Source organism: Dermacentor andersoni, chromosome 7, assembly GCF_023375885.2.
Source record: "Dermacentor andersoni chromosome 7, qqDerAnde1_hic_scaffold, whole genome shotgun sequence".
In the NCBI taxonomy this organism is placed as follows: Eukaryota; Metazoa; Arthropoda; class Arachnida; order Ixodida; family Ixodidae; genus Dermacentor; species Dermacentor andersoni.
The window spans coordinates 21,588,268-21,611,775 of record NC_092820.1 but is presented as its reverse complement, the minus strand read 5'-3'; the positions used below and the strand labels follow the sequence as shown (position 1 = coordinate 21,611,775).

General features: G+C 47.8%; 1 protein-coding gene across 1 annotated transcript in view; it reads right to left on the bottom strand.

Annotated features, from left to right (window-relative positions):
- Positions 1 to 23,508, bottom strand: part of LOC126535659 (uncharacterized) — a 316,705-nt gene that overhangs the window by 31,159 nt on the left and 262,038 nt on the right. The window contains exons 23-24 of the mRNA XM_050182461.3: positions 8,514 to 8,671; positions 970 to 1,153 (exon numbers count right to left, since the gene is read on the bottom strand). Coding sequence (XP_050038418.2) covers positions 970 to 1,153; positions 8,514 to 8,671 — 342 coding nt within the window. The remainder of the gene's footprint in view (positions 1 to 969; positions 1,154 to 8,513; positions 8,672 to 23,508) is intronic.

The following is a 23,508-nucleotide window of genomic DNA, read 5'->3' as shown; positions in this document are numbered from 1 at the left end:
ATGAAGCTAGGGGAGTTGTTTTATTGCGATGCAGGCCAATTATGGCGAGCGGTGAGCAAATTTAGACCACCTTCCCCAAAGTAGTCTTCCCGATTCGTTAATGTTGGACGCAAGGAGCTACATGCCACTTATAATCAGAGGGACACTCCTTTTGTGCTTTTTGGCACATTCCAGCGCCAGAAGTGCTCCTCAGAGCGGTAAAACTTTGCTCATCGAGTGCACCTCATGGAATGCTACGGCGCAAGTCTGCCTGTGGTTTTTCAGCCACTTTTTGGCATCGAAGAGACCGCAGTTTTCTGGCATTGCAAAGCGCCAGAAAAACATTTTTGTGTGAATTCTATCCCAGGGGACACCAGTGATGCGATTGCGACCGAGATTAATGGTTTGGGCATGCTGCACCATGAAATTTGACAGCTTCCGTTCGCTCCGCAGTAAACAGCTGGGCACTCGGCACTCGCTTGGTACCCGTTACTAGGCGGTCATCGGTTGTGGGCTTGGTACTTTTTCAGCCTGTTCTGTGCCTGCATGAGACTAATTCGTAAACAGTATTAATTTGACACTACATGTGCACAAGGGTCGCCACCGCTCGGCGGCGGCGATGCTTCCCCTTGCCACTTTGCTCTAAGCCAGTCAACTCTTCGTGCGCTTCGAATAACACAGCTTAAAATGCATGCATGTGGGTGGGGACCGGAAGAAATTTCAAATAAAGCAATATTTTGAGTAAAGCAATTTCTTTGTAAAGAGAGATTACTGTATCTCAACAACAAAACAGTTGCTCTTCCAGGGTAACCACTCGCCCAAGAACTCCCTTCATATTTTCATTTGCACCCAGCGAGTCCCGTTGATTTACAACAAGCACCCTTCAACTGCAATGTTCTCTGATTATGTGCTGTCCAGTCCTAAAAGTGCCCTGGCGACCTGCTCAACCTCGTTTGGCATCCACGCCCGCACGGCAAGCTGTTTGCACACCTGGAAGGTCCACGGGCGACCGTCGCGCATCTCGGTGCAGACAAAGCCATCTGTTGTCACTGTGTTGGTGAATGTTGTGCCAGGGGGCAGCTGGCTCATGTCGATGGCACGTCCAAAGTCAATCAACTGCAGGCACCTGGTCCCCTCCTCAGTAAATCGGTCGAGGAAGCCTGCCTTGCTTGGGCTGCACAGGAAACATGGGGAACGGCTGTTTTGGTATTGTACAAGAGTAATTCACAAATATAGCTGAAGTTACTTTCCTCTTTATTGTCTCTTTAAGGAGACCGTAGATTTCTGAAAGAAAAATATAGCATGCCCCCACGTCCACAATAAGAAAAAATGAGACGTGCAGAATTTACCTTCACAGAATGGAAACTTTTTTTTAATCTTTTGTAATGAAAGCGGTGCAGCGTCATCACCATTTGGTCTTCATTGGCCAACAAGACACCAAGCATACAGGGGTGGTATTCTCGAGTGATCCCTTAGAGATACTACTATCACTTCTGCACCATTTTACGTTACTCTGCACGAGAAGTATGTGCTGACAGTGTTCCTGGCAATGGGCGAGCTTGGCACAGGGCCATAAACGCTGGCGGCAGCATATGCCGATACATCCGGTACTAAGTTACATGAAATTTCAGCAACGTAATTGCCTAAGGCTGCTGCTCTAGGTTCCTAGACTAGCACAAAATGAACCCACAGCAACCTTCATGAACACAAGCTCCGTCATCCTTTTGTGGTGGTGCTGACACTGCCTGCCTCCGACAGCCCTGATGGTAGGCTGTTGTCAACACCACGAATGCAGTTTTGGTTTCGTATTTGATCACAATGTGCAGGCAATTTTTTAGGCCCATTTCCTCTGCAAAAATATGCAAGCTAGATTTGGGAAAATACGGTATTCACATAGCACCAGTCAAGTTTTCAGCTGCAACTACCATATTTATCGCACAATGAGTGCATCTGCATAAAAAACGCCCCCACAACTTTGCTCCTCAAGATTTTGATATTTTTCACTCGCATAATAAACGAACCCCCAACTTTGGTCCCGTGCAGTGCCACAAACGAACAACCACGGTGCAGTTTCCCGAGGCTCTATTCTGGACATTGTAGAAAGCTATGATTCTGAACATTCCAACATGTTATTCAAGGCATGATGTAATAGCAGCACATACAAAATTGTGGTGATGGCCCCCAATTTGCTTTCGTAACATGGCGCAAGCGTGAGGCAAACGTTTTGCCAAATAAACTGGAATGGAGACAATTAACCTAACGCTCTTAACAAAGCAATACAGTTTTCTTTTTCAGTAAAATATTAAGAGTCACTTAAGTATCCTTACGTGATTTCAATGCAGAAGCATTCCTTAGTGTCACGTGTCATGACGTGGCATGTGACATGACGTCATATATGCGCATCCCGGAATCGATCTTGCTTCTAATTATGAGGCGACCAGGATATGCAATGTCATACATTTTCATATGTCCTTAATAACTCTGCCTTAATCCGCCTTAAGGGGCGACGCAGGTCTTGAAATCGAAAAAAAAAGCAAAAAAATGCAAATTTTCTAAAATCTCGATTTTGAAGTCTTCATTGTCCAAAGTATTACAACACAAAGTATTATTGCTCAGTTACTTCTCGAAGTATTAAAGAAACGGGAATTTGTAAGCGTCTGTGGGCCGGAATTGAAGGCCCAGCTCGAAAATTTGCCCTAATTTCAAGCCGCTCCAGATGACGCAGGGCGATCGCCGCCATCTTGGTCTCGTTTGAAAGCTGGTTTCCCGTACTTCATTTTGGCGCCTTTCAGCACGACGAAGGCATTCTGTGTGTGACGGCATCGGTGATATTTTCGAAGGGTGAAATTCGGAAAGAGCGACGCTGATTGGGCGAAGCGGGCGCTTCTCCGAGGCGCAGCCCTCCAATTGGCCCTGGCGTGCTCCTCCTCTTATTCTCGAGCCAGCGGGGCCATGTGCTGATGGCGTGGTGCCTTCGTGCGTCCGAGACTTCTCTTTGTTGTGCAGTGTTTCGCACCCCACAGCCTCTTCTTGCATCGTTCATGTAAATATTTTCATCGTTAATTTGCTCCCTCTTAGCTCGCATTTTCGTTACTACGTTTATTAGCCAGGCTGCCGCGCCGTGCGTACGTGTTTCTGTGCCGTTATTCTGATGGGGCGGGACTCGCGTTTGAAAGCAAGCACGCGGAAAGTGGTAAGCAAAAGGAGACGTGCTTGGAATAAAATAACTGCATAGTCGAAAACAACCATGGCAGCTTCGGTGTCACTGCAAGCCACAGTACCACCTATCGACGCCGCTGCACCAGGCTCACCAGGAATGGCCAATTCGGTGTTGTCACAAGCCGCAGTACCGCAGTCTTCCAGGGCTGCTGCGCTGAACTCATCCAGATCGTCAAGTTTGGTGTTACCGCAAACTGCCGTACCACAGATCGACGCCTTTGTTGCAAGCTCCTCGAGAAATTCGGTGTAGCCACAAGCCACGGCACTGCGGGTCGACGCGGCTGCTTCAAGCTCCTCGAGACCGTCAGCTTCGGCATTGCCGGTGGGCGCAGCTGGACCGAGCTCGCATGCGCATCACATCGACACGTCATTTTACACGGAGGCTGAGTGTGCGGAGCGCGAAGAATGTGCAGACAACATGAAGTCTTCCTTGACAAAAAAGTGCGCAACTTCGTGGAAGTTCGAACTTTTAGGCGTCGGCTCGGTGAGTGACAACGACGATCACGGCGCGGAATACGTCATTGTGGACATGAAAGTTTTGCAGACGCTTTTCGCGTCCACAACGTGCAGCAAGTGTGGGATGGCTACTGTTGCGCTCAAAAAGTGCAGTGAGAAACAGTACGGCCTAGTGGTGAGGCTACTGCTCACATGCTCAAGCTGCGATTTCGCAGAGCGGCACTCTTCATCGCCACGACTCACCGGAGCATCAAACATCCCGCCCTTTGAGGTCAACCTCAGGGCAATGAAAGGCATGCAAAGCATAGGAAAAGGCGTGACTGCCCTAGGGGGACTTTGTGACACCCTGAACCTCTCCCACCGGGGCCTTCACCACAACACCTTCAGGGGACCCATGGAAACCATGGTGCGAGCTTGCCAGGCAGTAGCTACAGCCACAGATGCAGCAAGCATGGAAGCAGTCAGAACGATCTACAAGGACTTCCTCAACCCTGTAGGAAACGTGGATGTCATTGTTGATGGTGCCTGGAAAACCCGTGGCCACAATTTCAACGTAGCTGTGGGGCGCATTATTGAACTTTACACAGGCCTGGTGCTGGACCATGTTGTCTTTTCTCGGTATTGCCGTGACTGCCAAGGAGCAGCTGACCCCGATGATGATGGCTACGGTGACTGGGCTATGACCGACAAGTATCAAAAATACATTGACTGCAATGCCGGACGGATGGAGACGGAAGCAGCACTGATCCTGTTCAGGCGGTCCCTGGAGAAGAACGGGCTGCGCTACACAATGATTCTGTCTGATGGCGATAGCCGCACTTTTCATGCATTGGCTCAAGACAGCATCTACGGATACTCAGACATTGCAAAAAAAAGGCTGTCTGAACCATGTCCATAAGCGAATGGGGACAGCCCTTCGCACCTTGGTGGAGAAGAAAAATGCCCAAGGAGAGTCTCTTGGTGGGAAGGGGAGACTTACCCAGAATAAAATAAAAAAGATAAACTATTATGGGTATGCTCTGAGGAGCCACAGGCATGCGTTCCTGCAATGCAGAAGGCAGTGCAAGCCACACCGTTGCCCATGACTTCAACGGACGAATTCCTTGATCACTGTCATTGTCTTGCAGGTGATGACTCCTGGTGCTTCTTCGACCATGCCCTGGCCATCCAAGACGAGCCATCACCACACAAAAACCCTCTGCCAAGGTTTATTCGCAATGCACTAGAGTCAGTCTTTGCAAGATTAGGTGACCGGGCCCTCTTACAGCGCTGTTGTGATGGCATGACACAAAGTGCCATTGAGTGCCTGCACTTTGTGATTTGAACCCAGAGATCCAAAAACAGTCATGACTCAGTATTGGCTGTGGAAAGGGCTGTTGCTGAAGCAGTGTCATGCTACAATCTGGGAGTGACACAAACCAGCAAGGCTGCTGCAGTGCAGCTTGGCTATAGTCCTGGCAGTTCCCTTTTTCGAAGAAGCCTTGAAAAGGACAAACAAAGGATTTACAGGTCTAAGAAAGGTCAACAAGAGACTGAAAAGGTGAAGAAGAGAATGGCCAAGAAGCACAAGCCCAACAGGACGCAAGACTACTGCCCAGGTTTTGAATGAACTTGTGAGAGCATTCAAAAGCTTGAAAGTGACTTACTGGGTGTGTTTTTCATCAAGTGCCTTTGCCTTATGAAAGGTTTGATAAACTATCGAGAAATTGATTTCGGTAAATTTGGTGTTCTTGTGCTCAGCAACACCTGGGCAGCATGATAGAGCCCAAAGGCTTTCCATCTGTTCAATAGACAAAAAGAGCTAGTGGCAGTAAAACTTTACCTGCAATTTTCTCACATTTCTTTTTTTCGTCAAGTGCTTTTGCCTTACGAAAGTTTTGATGGTGTTTACATCAACTGATTTCAGTGAACTAGGTATCATATTTTTCAGTAATATCTCGGCTATATCCTAAAGCTTTTCGTGTTTTTTTAAATGTGATAGGTTATTAATTAGATCAAATGTAGGCTAATTACTGCCACATTGGTTTTTTTTTCCGAACTTTGCTATTTATTTGTGATAATCACAATTACTTTATTGGTATTTGCTTAGCTTTAGGATATGCAGTGGGCCTTTGGAAATGTCTACGTATTCTTAAGAACACTTTATTTTAATGAGAAATTATTAAAAAGGTCTGTAAGAAATGACCTAATTAGGAGTATTCTATTCTGTTATATCTTTTCATCCAATTCAGATATCTTATCTAAAAACATATTTGAAATAAGCATTCTACAATATATCTCCACACAAAATTTAAGCAACATATGTTAAAAAAAAGAAAAAAGTTTTCAGGAGCCTCATCTCCCCTTAATTCACTTCAATCCACCTTGCTATAATTTGTACTAACCTTATCATTCACTTTACTCCACCTTAAGTCACCTTGCTCAAACTTGTTATAACCTTAATTTGCTTTACTTCCTTGTAATTCATCTAAATTCACTTTAATTCATCTTAATTACCCATTACTACAAATAATGTTACATCATTTACTATCTTTTGTGTTACTACTGACGTCACACAAAACGCTTGTCACATCACATGATGTGATGATTTTTGGTACCACTCATTCTGTACAACGCTGGCTTTTCTGCCTCACAGGACATATAATGCTTTTGCATTATATGTGGAACGAAGCAGCTAATGCAAAGTGCACGATTAGTCTGTCAAAAATGTCTCCCGCTTTAATCATCTGCTGTATGACACCGTCATCTCTTTTGTTTGTTTCTATGTGTGCCTACAAGAAACAGAGCGAATCACTGCATATTGACAGCAACCTGCTTGTTTTATACCTTGAGACAGTATATGCAACTAACCAGTGCTGAGCAACGCGCCATTGGCAAGGATTACAAAGTCGGAGTCGGTGCCATTGCTAACAGCGGCAAAATGTTTCAATTAAAAACACGGCACCGATCAGCAAGAAGCTTGGCAGCGAACGTTGAAGTAGCTAGGCCTAGCGTTGCCATGGTGTGGCTACGGCTGCCAGCGGATCTGCGTGCGAGCGCCGGCTTGAGGCAGCACAACAATCAAAATGGCAGTGGTGGTGGCTTCGATTAATGCCGTTTCGGCTGCGGTCATGGCAAAAAGTCCAGAAACTCGGACAGCAAAGGTTATCTTGCGTGCAAAATTTCAGCCATTCTTATACATTGACTCTATGGGGCACCGTGACACTAACAGAAGTCACTAACCCATCGCTAACAGAAGTTATCGGTGACGTGTGCCTGCGCACAAATTTCCACTACAGTTTTTTTTTTCTTTCGTTTTTTTTTCTTCGCACACAGCATTCAGGAGTCTGTCCTAAGCTCTTCCTCTATCGTGGGATCAGAGGAACGCTGGTCGGAGGTGCCGCCACATGATTTGGCACGCTGCGGAGAGCGTTGTCGGAGCGAAGTATATTCGAATTAACTGTCGTAAATGCTTGCGCATTCAAATGATCAGGTGATTTCGCCCTTTGGAATATGCATAACTTTGACGGGACCACACCATCAGTTTTAGTAAACCAAAAGTTCGAAATAACGAGCTTCGACTAATATTTTTCTTGCACTGAAGAGCAGCACATACCCCTTTGCAGCCTGGAGTGCGCAGAGGGATATGCATGGCCCCACAGAAGCAGGTAGTGCCATGTCGTATAAGATAAAGCAACTATAATTATTTCAATGGGTAGATGGCACTAGTAGTTCGAGTTGTTTTACTTATTGCTGTGTTTTTCAGCTGTCGTCACTCTTCAAATATGTAAATTTTGTTGCTCTTTTGCCGTGAATGAGTTGTACAGCTAGTGCAAAAATTACTTCTTGCACTCCAGCAGTGCAGTTAGATCAATTGTCAGGTTTGACGCAAGAGTGAGCCATTGTTTTCAGCTACCTGCAAGTATGCTGAACATAGTGGCTGCTACAGAAACAGCCTGACATACCTATTCTTTCTAGTCATGCTGGGCAGACTGCTCATCAATAGGAGGAGCTTTCGCAAGGGTTGGCACAGTCTAGTATACCACAAAAGAGGAAGCAAGAACTGCTCAATAATGACATGGGTGCCAACAGATGTTCGGTTCAATGGGCAAGGGCACTACCCGTGCACCACTATGCGCAAGATGGTGCTCAACGACTTCACGGAAAAATGCACAAAGCTTGTGCGTAGAGCGTGCCAAGTACCTCTTTGCATTGCATGCTTTGAACCCTTCCATAAGAAGCCGTAGTCACCTCAGGGCCTGAAAGAAAGAAGCCCAAGGTGGGCAGAGGGACGCGTGTCCCACCTTCGCTCATGGCCTCAAGTTATCTGTGGGACAGGTGCAGTCCCGCTGATTCTTCAGAGAATACACTTGCACAAGAAATAACTAGCTTTTTTTTTTTTGCAGTTATTCCATGTGGTACAAATCATTTGGGAAAAGGTATAGCAGAAACCCCGAGTAGATTTCTCACGCCTGACAAAGGAATATCCAGTGGCAAGCTCAGTGACCCGAGTGGTCCAAAGGCTGCCTTCCAACACAGTTTGGCCATGGAACAACCAGTTATCCATTTTGGCGTGAAAGGTTTCGACGCAGACAGACGGACATATAGAGGCGCACTTTTAGGGACCTGACGGGCTAGGTTCCTAAATGTCTGCCTCTGTATAAATTGGTGTTGCAGTTTATTCGGGCTACGAAAAATCGGTCAACAAACGCATTTTTATCCTTTTCATGTATCTTTTGGACTAAAGTTGGCTCAAAGAAAAAATTGCGAGATCAGTGTCGGTACAATGATAACGAAGCTCTAAAAGTGAAGCATTTCACAATAAAACTGTAAAGATTAGCAGGTATGGAACCGGAAAAGCAAATAAAGGAGGTGCTCACAGGTCAATGATGACGACATTGTCAGGCTTCACATCTGCGTGGATGATGCCACACAAGTGCACCTGTTGCAGGGTGGTGATCAACTCGAGGGCAAAGTAGAGCACCAGGCACTCGGGGATGCAGCCGCGGCCTTGCTTCCGGTACCGGCCCACCAGATCCTGCCAGCACAGAGTGCACAAGCCACACGGTTTCTCACAATGGCATGGACGTAAAAGTGGCACTGCGGTGCTGTTGCGTGCACGAAAATGCCTTGCCTGGAAAGTCGGGCCAACTTGAAGAAGAATCTAGTGAATTGTTCGATTTATCAGAGTGGTTTAGTCCGTACAGTCAAACCCCCTTATAATATGGTACGAAAAGGAACACTAAAGTGAGCCGCTGTGTACGCTGCATGCCTCCATCGACATCGACAGCTGACGCCCGTCTCCACTATTGCCGCAGTCGCCTTGCAAGTTTCGTAGGAATGAAAGAGAAGCGGAGAGATAGGCGCATGACGTGCGCAGCATGCCGGCACGGCTGCAGCAGCTTGCCGTTATTACTACGTTTGCTTCTTCGAGTATTCGCGTTTGTTTCTCTTTCATTACAGACACCCAGTAGACAAGTTTCATTGTTATACGAATAATGCAGCATGAGAACATTGCAGCAAGTGGTTTATTTTACTACAGAACACACAAAAGTTCACAGTGCCGTGGCTGCTCATTGTTATCCAGTCAAACATAACGGAGGTATATAACGGAGGTAAATAACGGAGGTAAATAACGGAGGTAAATATAACGGAGGTATACTTGCAACGAAAAACTTCGTTAATGCCTAATTTCATTAGTTCAGTAGTAATAATAGTTACACAAATACCCAGCACATTTCTGGTTTATAGTACCTCATCAGTAAGAAAATGTAAAGAAATCACGAGGAGGTCGGGCCGTAACAGCGTGGTTATGAGCTCCAACATGTGCGGTGCAGATCGCGCTGAGTGCAATGCATCGGTACGGCTCACGGCGTCCCAGATTTGCAATTTGCATTGCGTGATGCTGTAAATCTTGGACACCATAGCTGACTGCACTTGTTGCCCGCAGCCGTCAAAAGATGGTGCCCACAAATTGAAAGTGAAAATGTAAAAAGATATATAATCGTCCAGATAAAAAAAAATTCGCAGTTTCGGTAGCAAAGAGCCAATTATGCAAAGTAAGGTTTTAGTTTTATCGGTGTAATGTGTTACTCAGGCAAATGTGAACATCTCGCTCGATGACCACGGACACTCGCTGTCGCAAACAGAGTGAACGCTTCACGCCGTGTCTCAGAAACATGGGATTACGCAGCCGCCAACAGTAGACACACTGGAACACCATGCGCATCAAGGCATCAACCGTCTCTGCTTTTAGCTTTGCGCTTGCCGCAGATTACCTCCTAAATGGACAGATTACCTAGATGAAAAGCCTCGCGCAGTCACAGCAACGGTAGAGGACGAAATGCGTGCTCTCCTGTACCCGCCCCTCTTGCACTTAAGATGCGAGTTGTTTACCAACGCGTGAAATGGTGCAGTGGGGTTTTCTTCATATCGCACCCCGGCGCACACGTTTCAATGGCTTGTCAACGTTTTCATGCAGAAGAATGCTTGCAAATGCTTTAAATGGCCGAAACCTGTGTTAAATCGAAACCATGTTGCAAAATTGCTTTGTTAAATTGCAACATATACACAGTTTTCGACGTAGCTAAGATAAGAAAATAAAAATAGTTAGTTACATTGTGAATCTCGCAACATCGAGGTTCGTTATATCAAGGTTTGACTGTATTCGAGATATCGTTAAAACCAGCATTGTTGGAAGTGGGTTCAACTGTATCACAAAAGAGTTTAACGTTACGTTTTTGCTACATTATTAGCATAAAGTAATTTCTTACTCAAAGAACGCTAAAGAGAAATAGTAAATCAGTTCAGACAAAGTACTATGTATTTCATAACTATTTTCAATAATTTCGCGGTATACTACTGCATGTATACTACTGAAATATAAAACAAACACCAAACCTTTAGTATTAGAGCGTCACGCTGAAACCCAAGCACTAGTATGTCAGAGTGACATCGCGCATTTCAAAATGATTTCTCATGTTTGGGCTTTTGCGGCTCTGTAAAAGTTCTTGAATTGAGATGAATTTTAGTGATGCTCCTTTAAGACAATGTAGGTCATTTTAACCGATAAAAGATTTCATCATCATCGTCAGTTTATTTCTATATATGGTCACAGAATGTTACTTAAAATCACCTGGGCCCTTAGTCATACTGCTAGTTCTCGGCCCATGCAAATTAGTATAAAACACCAGTGCAACTCAGGTTAACAGGTAATGCAATTTGTAAGTACTGTTTCTACTAACATTGCTGTTAACATGATATTAATAAGTTTGTTCTAGCACAAGAGAAAAACCAACAATTGCAAAATCAGTTACCATATATACTCGCATAATGATCGCACTTTTTTGTAAAAAAAAATTGTCACTAATTCAGGGGTGCGATCATTACGCGGGTTAAATTTCCCGCAAAAGAATTTTTTTTTTCATTTTGCGTTTGCTGCAGGATGACAACAGGTCAACAAATAGGCGGCTGCCACTGTATGTAGTGCAGGACACCGAAAAAAAAAATGCCGGCTGGCGAAGCAAGCCCCATGCAATTTTTTTTTCTTCTCGTGAGTACATTACGTGCATTGAAACAGTTTCTTCCGTATCTGTAATGAATAATACCGTTAACATCGGCAAGTTTGCGGCAATAACGTAGCCATGTCCACTTTGAGGGGACAAAAACGGATGGGCGCGCTTAGCTGCCAGTGACATAGACACACATGGCAGGCATGCTGCGGAAACTGTGGAATTTGTCTTCACTACTATCCTAACACGGCACGTTTCTGCTAAGGGCGAATATCTTAGCTGTGTTAAAAGTGTCAGCGTATGAATAGGGTACACTTCTAACCTATCAGTATAAACATGCCTGCTATCGTTGCCGCTCGCGGTTTATTGCGTGCCCACGAGAAGAATCGAAATGCGCCTTTTTTGTTGTTGTCGTTGACCACAACCATTATAAAGCCTACACATAATAAAGGCAAGTGTGGTTGTAGATTGCTTTTTTTTTTTTGTCATGGAAGTGCGGAAAGTGATGAAAGGAATGAAATGGGGCATCTGCTTAAGAATGTTTGGTGCATGCAGACCGCTTGTTTTGTCTTGAAGAGTCGTTCGCGTAGCATTCGACAGATAGTAAGCGCGATCATTATTAGCTAGACTTGGCACACAACATATCGCTGCGGCAAGTTCGGGGTGCGATCATTACACGGGAAGTAAAAAAAAAATCAAATGACAGAATTCAGGGGTGCGATCATGGGCCCACTATTGCACTATCTTAGAGATCGGCCCACGTATGGGGAGTGCTTAAAGGGAAGCTGAAACGGTTTTCAATTTCCATGAATTGCTGGGATTAGGAAGAACAGACCTAATAATTTACGGTTCCGAAATTTTTTCCTTCGTTTTGTTAATATAAGGGGCGGAAATCGCTTTCTAAATCACCCCCGCGGACACGCCCCCATCGCTTCCCGGAGCGCCAAGTGAGGTGGTTGCCAGAGGAGAGAACCGGCGAGAGTGACGTCATTCGCGGGGACCGAGCTGCCGGACCGGCGTGTTGGCATGTGCCGGCATGCCTCTTTTCGTCCTGCGCTTTACTGAACGACGCTACAAGAGATCTGCCGCCGTCGCCGCTCACGTTTGTTTTCTTTTGCGATTTTCGTAAACTGTTCTTTCCTTCTGTGCTGCGTGAGTGCCTACAGCCAAGGGCACCCAACATGCCCTCGTTTTGTGTAGCATTCGGCTGCGCGAACACAGGCGGGCGAGACGATGTGGTGTTTCACAGGTTCCCGAAGGACAAGAAGCTTGCAGCGCAGTGGGTCAGTGCAGTGAGGAGAGATAATTTCTTGCCGACGAAATCAACTGTGCTGCGCTCGGACCATTTCCGCGACAGTGACTATCATCGGAGCTTGACAACGTTGTGGGCAATCGGTATTCCAGTCAAATCGGCACGACTGAAGCCCGGCGTTGTTCCATTGTTCCGCTTGAGATACTTCTTGCAGTGGCTGCTTCGCACTTAGAAAAAGTTCGGTGTTTCTTGACCCGATTTTTGAGAAAATTTTCCATACATAAGCTCAGTTCTGAATCAAAAAAAAAAAAAAACTTTACCCAAAGAAACAATTCGTGTACTTATACGGCTGCTAACACGTTCTTATAAATAAATTTTCGGTATTCTTTATTGCAGCCCGTCGCAGCAGCTTCACGTGCATATTCGCGCGAGCAAACGCCGCTGGCACGCTGCGAAGCATAGACGGAAACGCGCGCAGTAATAAATTTTGCTGACCGGACTTCGTGCGTAGCTTCCACAGCGTTGCACCTGAGGTATGAAATGGAGTATAGGCTTGCCTAGTGACATTCGACGTACGGCTGCAGTTATCGTGTTTACCACACGGCGGTGCTAAAACTGCCTAATATCTTTATGTCAACACTAGCATGGAGCACGCATACCGATTCTTGATCGAGCCACAATCGCAAAGTCATCGAACCATAGCATGAATATTGCACATATAATACCTCTGGCCATCTCTGGATGTGTATGATAAGCAACTTCCATGACTGTACCTCGCAGCACTGCATGTGCGCGCTTTGAAACGCGGCACTTATGTTCACGATCGTGTATCAACTCTAAAAAAATCACGGGACTTTAGGCAAGCAGCGGCAAGGTGCTTGACATCGCGGAATTGCACCCGTGTTTACAAACTGATGAGAAGTTAGTGCTTCGGCATTCTTCCAGCAGTAAGTACCCAGTGGCACTATAGCGCATTTTTTCTCCCGTCATTGGAACGTGCAGCTAAATGAAAAAAAGAAAACACATGTACCAGCTAAGATTTCCAACGTGCGAGAAGGTGCACACATCGCTCTCGCTGTTGGCACACTCAACATCGTCGTTGCCGCCGTTGCCGCCATCGTTTTCCGTATCGGCTGTCGGTTCGAACATGTACGCTGAAAATACAAGCTGTTCGAGACAGCGAGAACGTTCCATAATGCTTACAACTCAGCTATGAAGCCAGAACAGAACAGCGTGCTACGCTCTGAAACGGCGGCGCCGACCGGCGACTGCCGCGAATGACCTCACAGCGGCCCCGACCAATCACGGGCAACAGCGGCGTTCGCGCGATGCCCTGAGGCGCTGGAGCACATTTTCTTGAAAAAACAGCCGCTGGCATTTCTTTCCGCCCTTTTTGAACCAGATATTCGTGTTCAGGGGACTCAAAACCGTAGAATGCCGCAGAGAACTCATTTTTTCCTAAAAGTGTTTCAGCTTCCCTTTAACTCCTGCTTCACCTCCGCCGCGGGTTGGCCCGGCATTGCCCTACCTTTGGGTGGACCCACGTATGCAGAGCGCTCAACGCCTGCTTCACCTTCGCCGCGGGTTGGCCCTGCATTGCCCTACCTTTGTATGGACCCACGTATGCAGAGTGCTCAACGCCTGCTTCACGTCCGCCGCGGTTGGGCCCAGTATTGCACTATCTTAGGGATCGGCCCAAGTATGGGGAGTGCTTAATGCCTGCTTCACCTCCACCATGGGTCGGCCCGGCATTGCCCTACCTTTGGATGGACCCACGTATGCAGAGCGTTCAATGCCTGCTTCACCTCCGCCGTGGGTAGGCCCAGTATTGCACCATCTTCGGGATTGGCCCACGTATGGGGAGTGCTTAATGCCTGCTTCACCTCAGCCGCGGGTCGGCCCAGCATTGCTCTACCTCTGAATGGACCCACATATGCAGAGCGCTCAATGCCTGCTTCACCTCCGCCGCGGGTGGGCCCAGTATTGCGCTATCTTAGGGATCGGCCCACGTATGGGGAGTGCTTAATGCCTTCTTCCCCTCCACCGCGGGTCGGCCCGGCATTGCCCTACCTTTGGATGGACCCACGTATGCAGAGCGCTCAACGCCTGCTTCACCTCCGCCGCGGGTGGGCCCAGTATTGCACTATCTTAGGGATCGGCCCACGTATGGGGAGTGCTTAATACCTTCTTCCCCTCCGCCGCGGGTCGGCCCAGCATTGCCCTACCTTTGGATGGACCCACGCATGCAGAGTGCTCAACGCCTGCTTCACCTCCGCCACGGGTGGGCCCAGTATTGCACTATCTTAGGGATCGGCCCACATATGGGGAGTGCTTAATGCCTGCTTCACCTCCGCCGCGGGTCGGCCCGGCATTGCCCTACCTTTGGATGGACCCACGCATGCAGAGTGCTCAACGCCTGCTTCACCTCCGCCACGGGTGGGCCCAGTATTGCACTATCTTAGGGATCGGCCCACATATGGGGAGTGCTTAATGCCTTCTTCCCCTCCGCCGCGGGTCGGCCCGGCATTGCCCTACCTTTGGATGGACCCACGCATGCAGAGTGCTCAACGCCTGCTTCACCTCCGCCACGGGTGGGCCCAGTATTGCACTATCTTAGGGATCGGCCCACGTATGGGGAGTGCTTAATGCCTTCTTCCCCTCCGCCGCGGGTCGGCCCGGCATTGCCCTACCTTTGGATGGACCCACGCATGCAGAGTGCTCAACGCCTGCTTCACCTCCGCCACGGGTGGGCCCAGTATTGCACTATCTTAGGGATCGGCCCACGTATGGGGAGTGCTTAATGCCTGCTTCACCTCCGCCGCGGGTCGGCCCGGCATTGCCCTACCTTTGGATGGACCCACGTATGCAGAGCGCTCAATGCCTGCTTCACCTCCGCCGCGGGTGGGCCCAGTATTGCACTATCTTAGGGATCGGCCCACGTATGGGGAGTGCTTAATGCCTTCTTCCCCTCCGCCGCGGGTCGGCCCGGCATTGCCCTACCTTTGGATGGACCCACGCATGCAGAGTGCTCAACGCCTGCTTCACCTCCGCCACGGGTGGGCCCAGTATTGCACTATCTTAGGGATCGGCCCACATATGGGGAGTGTTTAATGCCTGCTTCACCTCCGCCGCGGGTCGGCCCGGCATTGCCCTACTTTTGGATGGACCCACGTATGCAGAGCGCTCAACGCCTGCTTCACCTCTGCCGCGGGTGGGCCCAGTATTGCACTATCTTAGCGATCGGCCCACGTATGGGAAGTGCTTGATGCCCGCGGCGGAGGAGAACCAAGCGTTAAGCACTCCATACGTGGATGAAGCACTTTTCGTTTTAGAGCTTTGACTGTCATCAGCTCTCGCTGCCATTCCATCTTCACAGAGTAGAATGCTTGTCAATGTTTTCACTCCTTTTAGATGGCGGTAGTTATCGGCATCTCCTGGGGCGTGAAGGCCAGTTTTCTCATCGATTCGGTGCTCGCGCGATTAACTCGAGATGAGTTCAGTTGTCACTATCTATTCGACGATCACGCGCATCACTGTTGCTTTGTTAGTTCAACCTTTTTGTTTAGACTGATCCAGGGACCAGGAAAGTGATTCGGTTCGTAGTCAGCTGGTCTGTATGCTCGAGGAACGAGTTGCAGCCGGAGAAAACACCAGGTGCAGTAAACTTTTTCTTTTGCTTCATTATTTCCTTGAGTGACGGCTCGCCGCAGTGCTGGCAGATCCTCGGAAGCATTACCAGCGATATGGGTTAGGTAAGGTGGAAAATAAAATAATGGCAAACAGCGTCCATCATCAGACCCTGCAATAACCGGTAAAACCATAAAAGATATGATTGTCATCCGTTACCTCGTCTGGCTTTTCCATAATTGTACAGCACTTCTCGTGAAAAATTGGCAATTGGAAAGAAATGTTGCAGAGAGCTGAGAAATTAAGTGATTTACTAAGGGAGAGAGCCAATGAAACAGCCAAACAGGAAGGAAAAGCGAAAATTAACAAGTTCAACTGTTGTTTGGGAAAATATTTATGAATCAACATCTCTTTATTTAAAAAAAAAAGCTTAGAAAAGGCCGCCAGAAGTGGAGAATAATTCCATGTGTTTTGAATCACGCTTCCACAGTTATCAGTAGAGGCACCTGACGTAGCCAGTTCTCTGCTGTGCTAATGTGAGTATTTCTATAACCTTCCGCGGTGGGCGCAGTGTGTCTAGAACTGCAGCGTTCTGCGCTCTACGCGGTTGTACGGGACTGGTGACCACGCATCGTTACGCAACTTCTCAAATAGCGACATGAGTCGGGTTTGGCACTTTAATTGGTAGAGCAGTAAACGAGGGATCCAAAAGAACTGTGATTGTTCCGGAAACACATATATTTCTCTATAGTTCTTCGAGGGCTAATTCAGAAAACACTACTAGAAATCTACTTTTTACTTTCGCTTGTTTACTTGTTCTTGGCAGTGTTCTTCCTGCGCTTCTGTCATGCGTGAGTCAATTTGATGTGCTTCCTTGTTTGCCAAGTAAAGGAGTGGTGTATCCCACAGGCGTACCTGTAAGGTACACCTTATTTCAATTCTCTTTTACGGATTTATGCATGTTTATGGTCAATGGTGGTCATTATTCACATTTCTGCTAGTAAAGCTACCTACCCCCCCTCAATTGCATAGGAAGAGTTACCTTGGGTTGGCCCAAGGTAACTCAAGGCCTATCCATGGGTCCTTTTGCTGCTCTGAAGCCAAGTCGGTGATGTGCGAAGGTAACAAAGTGGGTATCAGGGGCAAAACGCTGCTGACGTCAGCCGTGATTGGCGAACGTGATAAAGCGTCGGCGCCAGAATGTTTGCGCCTGGAGGGGTAGACTACCCTGATGTCGTATTCCTGTAGACATCGGGCCCATCACGCGAGGCGGCCAGACAGCTCTTTGAGGGACGATAACAGCAAAGCGCATGGTAGTCTGTGAAGACATCAAAAGCTCAACTGTCAAGGTAAGGCCGAAATTTGGCAAGAGCCCACACAATGGCTAAGCATTCCTTTTCAGTCACAATAGTTCGCTTTAGCTCTGGTGAGAGTTCGACTGGCGTAGGCTACGATGTACTCATCAAAGGCAGATTTTCGTAAGTAGACAATGTAAGGTGGTAAATGCGGTGTCACACTCTTCTGACCAGGTAGAAAGGTCACATGCGCCAGCAAGAAGCTGTGTCGGGGCTGCAATGATGGCAGCGAAATTTGGCACAAAACGGTGAAAACAGGAGCACAGGCCCATCAAGCTACACAGGGACATAAGTGTTGTCAGCTTAAGAAATTTGGCCATGGCATCAAGTTTAGCGGGATCAGGAAGTACGCTATGTTTGGGAACAACATGGTCCAATATAGTTAAGGGGGGACGCGGGTCTCGAAACGGCAAAAAATCACAAAAAAGTCGATTTTCGGGAAAGTGCATTTTCACTACGTTTATACATTCAAGAATCTCTCCGCGAAATCTAGAAGTTAAATCTAATCGGAAAATAATAAAAAATTGCGCTTAAAGGTGCCAGGGTGAACACGAAATCAGCAAAATTTGGTCAGAAATGTTCAAACTTCGCGCCGTCGCCATTTGCGAACGCGGCGGCCGGTGGCCGCCATCTTGCGCTTGTTTTGAAGCTGTTTTCTTTGTGCGCATTTTACGCCAGTTCAAAATGGCGTCGGTGAAGGGAAACCGACGCTATCGCATCATTTCTGAAGGATGCGTCCGTGCCGCATCCTCCAGAAAATCAACTAGACAAGCAGTTCGTCACAACACAACAGCTGCCGTACTAATTACAACGCCGAACAGCCGCCCACCACGTAGCAGACGAACAGGTTATAAAAGCGCCACCTACAACCGTCGGTTGAACGAAAGTGGGCGCAAGCTGCTCCCATAGAAGCCGGATATCTGTGCAGGTCTGGAGTTACAGTAGGCCGTGGCCTGGACATTCTACCGGATCGAGTTCCGAGCTGCAAACAGGCACGTCTAGTGTCAACACTTCGTCCGCCCACACCACGCGTGTTGGCACAGATCATGCAGGCACCATTTCCTTCACGACTGAAGAAAGTAGCGAGCGCCGGAAAACGTGCCTGGCGTCACTGTCTGCAATGGAACGAAAGTTCAAGCTGCTGGTTGTCGACACGAGAGAGGACGTCAACGACAGCGGAAGTGAATTTGCAATCGTGGATTTATCCGTCGTACAAGAGTTCCTTGGACTCGTGCTGTGTCCCGGGTGCGGCTAGAAAGTGGTGATGCTTTCAAGGACCCCGCCAAGGAGTACGGGCTCGCAGCAATGTTCTGACAATGTTCTGTCGTCACAATGCTGCGAGAGCAAAGGGAGAGCCTGAACCTAGGCACCACTACAACTTGCCAGAACATGTGGCAGAAGCAATGCTACCTGTATATACGCGGCTATCTGAAAAAACCCTGCTCCAGAGATGCCAGCGAGGCAAGACACAGAATTCGAATGAGAGTATTCACTCAGTGATTTGGAGTGTCTCAAAGGAACAGCATGCATCTTTCTTTGCCGTGCAAGCTGCTGTTGGGGAAGCTGTCCTACGCTTCAACACTGGGAACCTGCTTGCGTCCACTGCAATTCTACAGCAGCTACACAAGAATATTCCTGGCACTGCATCTCAGTGAGCAAAGGAGAAAGACGGCCATCGAAGTGCTAATTCCAACAAGAAGCCTCTTTGAGCGCAAGGAAGCTGGCCAAAAAGCGGAATAAAGATAGGATGCATACAGTTTATGCCCCTGGTGAATTTCCTTGAGATTTTATTGGTATGTTCTCGATAAAGACGTTGCAGAATGTTTTTCCTTGATTTCTCAAAACAACAATTCTGACAGACTTTCAATTTGGAGGTAAAATAGCTTCTGTCCTATTTCAGCTTTCGGCATAATTTTTTTTTTTTCTAGAAAAAGAAATGTATGCAGTAAGCAATATGCATCTTTTTAAAGCAGTACTCTTCTCAAAAAGTTTTTGGAATAGGTCACATGCTTGACATGTCAAGATGGTGTTCTTTTCTCACAACTTTGATGAGCTCTAACTCTTGCTCAGATTAGCCTAGAACATTTATTAATACCTTATGACACTCATTGAACATTCTAGATAGTCTTTATACTCAAATTACTGTGTTGAGGTTTTCTGTTTAGAAGCTAATTTTCCTCCAAAGAAAGGACTCAGCTTATACAATGGTTTTAGAGTATATCAGAAACTACTTATCCTATGGCAAAATTAATTATATTTTTAGAATCTGCATATTAAAATACACCAAGTGTGAAAATTTCGTTCAGATCTGTCCACAGATAAAAAAGTATTTCAAGTATCCTCCCCCCTTAACTTGTGCCGAAAAAACACTTCTGTAAGTTAAGTTGCAGGCCCGCTTGCGTAAGGCAGATCAATGTTTAAAGCGTTGGAGATGTCTCTAGAAGTCAGGTGCAAGCACTACAACGTCGCCTAAATAACAGGGGCATGTTTGCCACTTCAGGCCACGCAAAATAGTGTGCATTATCCGTTCAATGTGGCGCATTAGACATGCCAAACAGCATGACAGTAAATCATACAAGCTGTCCAGTGTGACAAATGTGGTCTTACAGCGATCAGCGTCAGCCATGGGCACCTGCCAGTATCCAGAGCGGAGATCTAAGGAAGGAAAAAATATGGCTCCTTGTAAGCAGTCGAGTGCATCTATGTGCGGCAAAGGCTAGACATCCTTTCCCGTTATCTCATCCAAACGACGATAATTGACGCAAAATCGGATGGAACCATCTTTCTTTTTGACAAGATTGATTGGGGATGCCCATGGACTACTTAATGGACAAATAACGCCTAGAGTGAGCATGTCAGTCACCTGCTCGTCTATAACCAGCCTCGCTGTGGCTCAAACCCGGTAAGGTCGCTGCCGCAAAGGAGCACGAGAGTCAGTGTCAATGGTGTTGGAGACAACTGTTGCTTGACCCAAAGAAGTAGTGTGGCAATCAAATGCAGCTCTGAATTGATGAAGACGAAGAAGCTCGTCACACTGCATCGGAGTAAGGTTACGGTCAACGGATGTGCTAAAGGGCTGTGGTGAAGAATTCGAAGGCACAGGGTCTACAGTGGCGATGTAAGCAGCAGGTGGGTCTCGATGCGCGCTGAAAGTGCACCGGCTCAACACAACTGACGCACGCGTGGCGCAAGAAATGAAGCGGGAGTGATGTTGGGTTAGAAATACACATGGAAGTGGCACCAGCACAAAAATCAAGCACAGCGAATGGCAGAGGAACCATTCGGTGTTGGGCAAAAAGGTCAGACGACCTAAAAAGCACACTACTGTCACACAGGGAGTCGCACAACAAGGGGATGATCGCAGATGACCACGGAGGTACGCTGGTGTCTTCTGCAACCAAAAATTTGGCACGAGGCTGCTCCTCAAATGACATGACAAATAAATAAATATTGAGCAAAACGAGGTAAGTAGGAATGCAACCTCGGCGCGAGTACAGCCCATGACGGCATGAAAGAAAATCCCATCCCAAGATGACGTTGTGAGAATGAGAGGCGAGGAAAAACATTCAATAACATAACGCTCTCCTTCGATGACGGCTCAATGTGTTGCGTGCTACCTGTGCATAACGAAAGACCTGAAAGTGGCATCATCACCTTCCGAAGTCTGCAGCAGTGGTGGGCAAGCATTACGGAAATTGTGGCTCCCGTGTCTGCAAGCACTGCGGACTGCGGAAATGTCCGAATAAACAGGTGTCTGAAAAAGCAGATTAAGAAAAAAAAATGAAATCCTTTATTTTCACACACTTATTCGGGCTCAGCAGTAGGCTTGAAAAAATAGTGAATGCGCCGTTGCACGCTGTTCGGTTTATGCGCAATCAGATAAGCTTGAATCTCGGAGAGGGTCGTACGGTCACTATAGGCGGCTGAAAGCACAGTCACTGCTTGTACACGCTCCGCATGCGACGGCAGCGTAGCACATGGGGCGTCACCTTCCGCATCAGAGTCATCGTCCGGCGGCGCAGCAGAAATCTGACGAATGATCTCGCCATCGTCGAGTTCTGTGCATGTCAGTACAGCAGTGTCAGCACCTGTGAAACTGTCAAATGAGACGGTGTCCGGAATCGCAATGCTACCACTGCACAGGTCTCGACAGAACATTTTCCGCGTCAGTAGGGAGCACATCGGAAGGCGACAAATCTTAGGCCTCCCGGCACCCGCTTGCCGACATTCCACAGCGCAGTTTGCGCGGGCACTGTCGGCATCATTAGACACTTTACGCGATGTTTCCGTATGCTGCTTTGGATTACCGGAACCTCGACACAGCACAAAAAGCAAACACCACCATGCCGACACCAGTCGCACAAATGAAAAATGTGACCTACTCGCAGCGTAGTGCGCGAAAAAAAAAAAAACCAATCAGCTGCTGCATTGTCTTGACATGGCTTACAAAACTGAAACCGGAACTGCTGTAGAGCCGCTCTATCAAACCAGGCAGAAACGATCATAGAGTTTCTCACTGCATAATGTAGTGAGAAACTCTATGGAAACGATGATGATGAGCGGGGATTTGCAGTAGCGCCACTTCGTGGGGCAGCAAGGAGGCTCCGTTCAAAACAAAAATGGCGTTCAGCAAGTCGAACCATGCCCCGGTCAGAGTCAGTGCATGGTGCTCTCGATCGAGTTGGCTCAAGGAGTGTCCGAAAAATCAGACGAGAGGTTTCAAGGTGTCCGAACTTTTGGCAGTTGTTATACATTATGGTCTATGGGGAGAATGGCGGTGCCGCGAAGCAGACCAAATAATCGAGCATGTCCGAATTTTCGGAGTCCGAAAAATCAGTCGGCGAGTGTATCTGTACTCCTTCCACGATCACATGAATCATGTTACGAGGGGAAATTGGCGGCCTTGAAGATTTTGCAAGACACGCAATTCTGACCTCCCAAACTGTAGTGACCAGTTTTCCTCGGGACAAGTGGTAACACCTCATGGGCAAAATGGAGCGGCGGCAAGGGGAAGGTGGTCGACAACTGGCGAAAGCAGATTCGTTTGATGGGCTCATAGAATTGAAGGGTGGACCCGGTTAAGCATGGTGTTGCAATTTTCTTGGAGGGTAGTTTAAAGCTGGTTGCCAGAAGCGAGCAGGAGGTGACATCCGGCGCCGGTAGGAATGTGCGATGTGGTCAGTAATCCTGCAGCAGTAATAAATTGGCCGGTTGTCTGGTGTGTGCCATGGGTTCTACGGGTGGGGATACTGCGGCACTAACCTGGCTGGAGAAGGAGGTGTCCGTGTTGGTGCATACAACGCAGCATGGGTCAGCGTTGAGGGCACCGTATCGAACTGCACATAGGTGTGTGGTGCAGCAACAGGAGTGTTGTGAAAGACAAGGGGAATGCACTCAGCGACTTGTTCCCGGAAAACATGCTGCAGTGTAGACGTCAATGAAGAGGAAGGTGACTTGTGTCAGATGCACCAATGAAAGTAGGCGGGCCACCTCTTCGCAAAAAAACTGCTTAATCTGTGCCATCATTGAACAGCCATCGGCGGTAACAGTCAAGCCTGAGGGAGAGTCTACCAGTGCACTGTGTGTGGCGAGCGCCACTGCTTGCGCAACTCATCATAGCTCTGGGGAAGGGTCACCACTTCAGACACAGTACTGAGGGTCTTTGCCAACAGCATCTGAAAGGCATCGTTGTCAACCCCCCTTAAATATGCCTGACCTTGTCGCTTTCCGCCATTGTCGCATCGACCCGCTTGCAGAGATCCATGACATCCTCGATGTAACTAGCGAATGTCTCACCGCTCCGCTGCGCTTATTCTCGCAAACGTTGCTGGGCACGAAGCTTGCAGACTGCAGACCGCCCAAACACCTCTGTAAGGCTGGTCTTGAATTCCACCCAAATCGATAGGTCAGGTTCAAGGTTGCGGTACCACAAGTTCGCAACGTCGCTTAGTCAGAATATGAGGTTCAGTTTCCTAGCCTCGTCCCACTTGTTGTGGTTGCTCACCCTTTCATAGGAGGTGAGCCATTCTTCCCCGTCATGGTCTCCTATCCTACCGAGAATGGCAGGGTAGTGCTGACGCGATGCACGCGAGCAGGCTACGGCAAGCATTGTGGCCATTGGACATGGTGA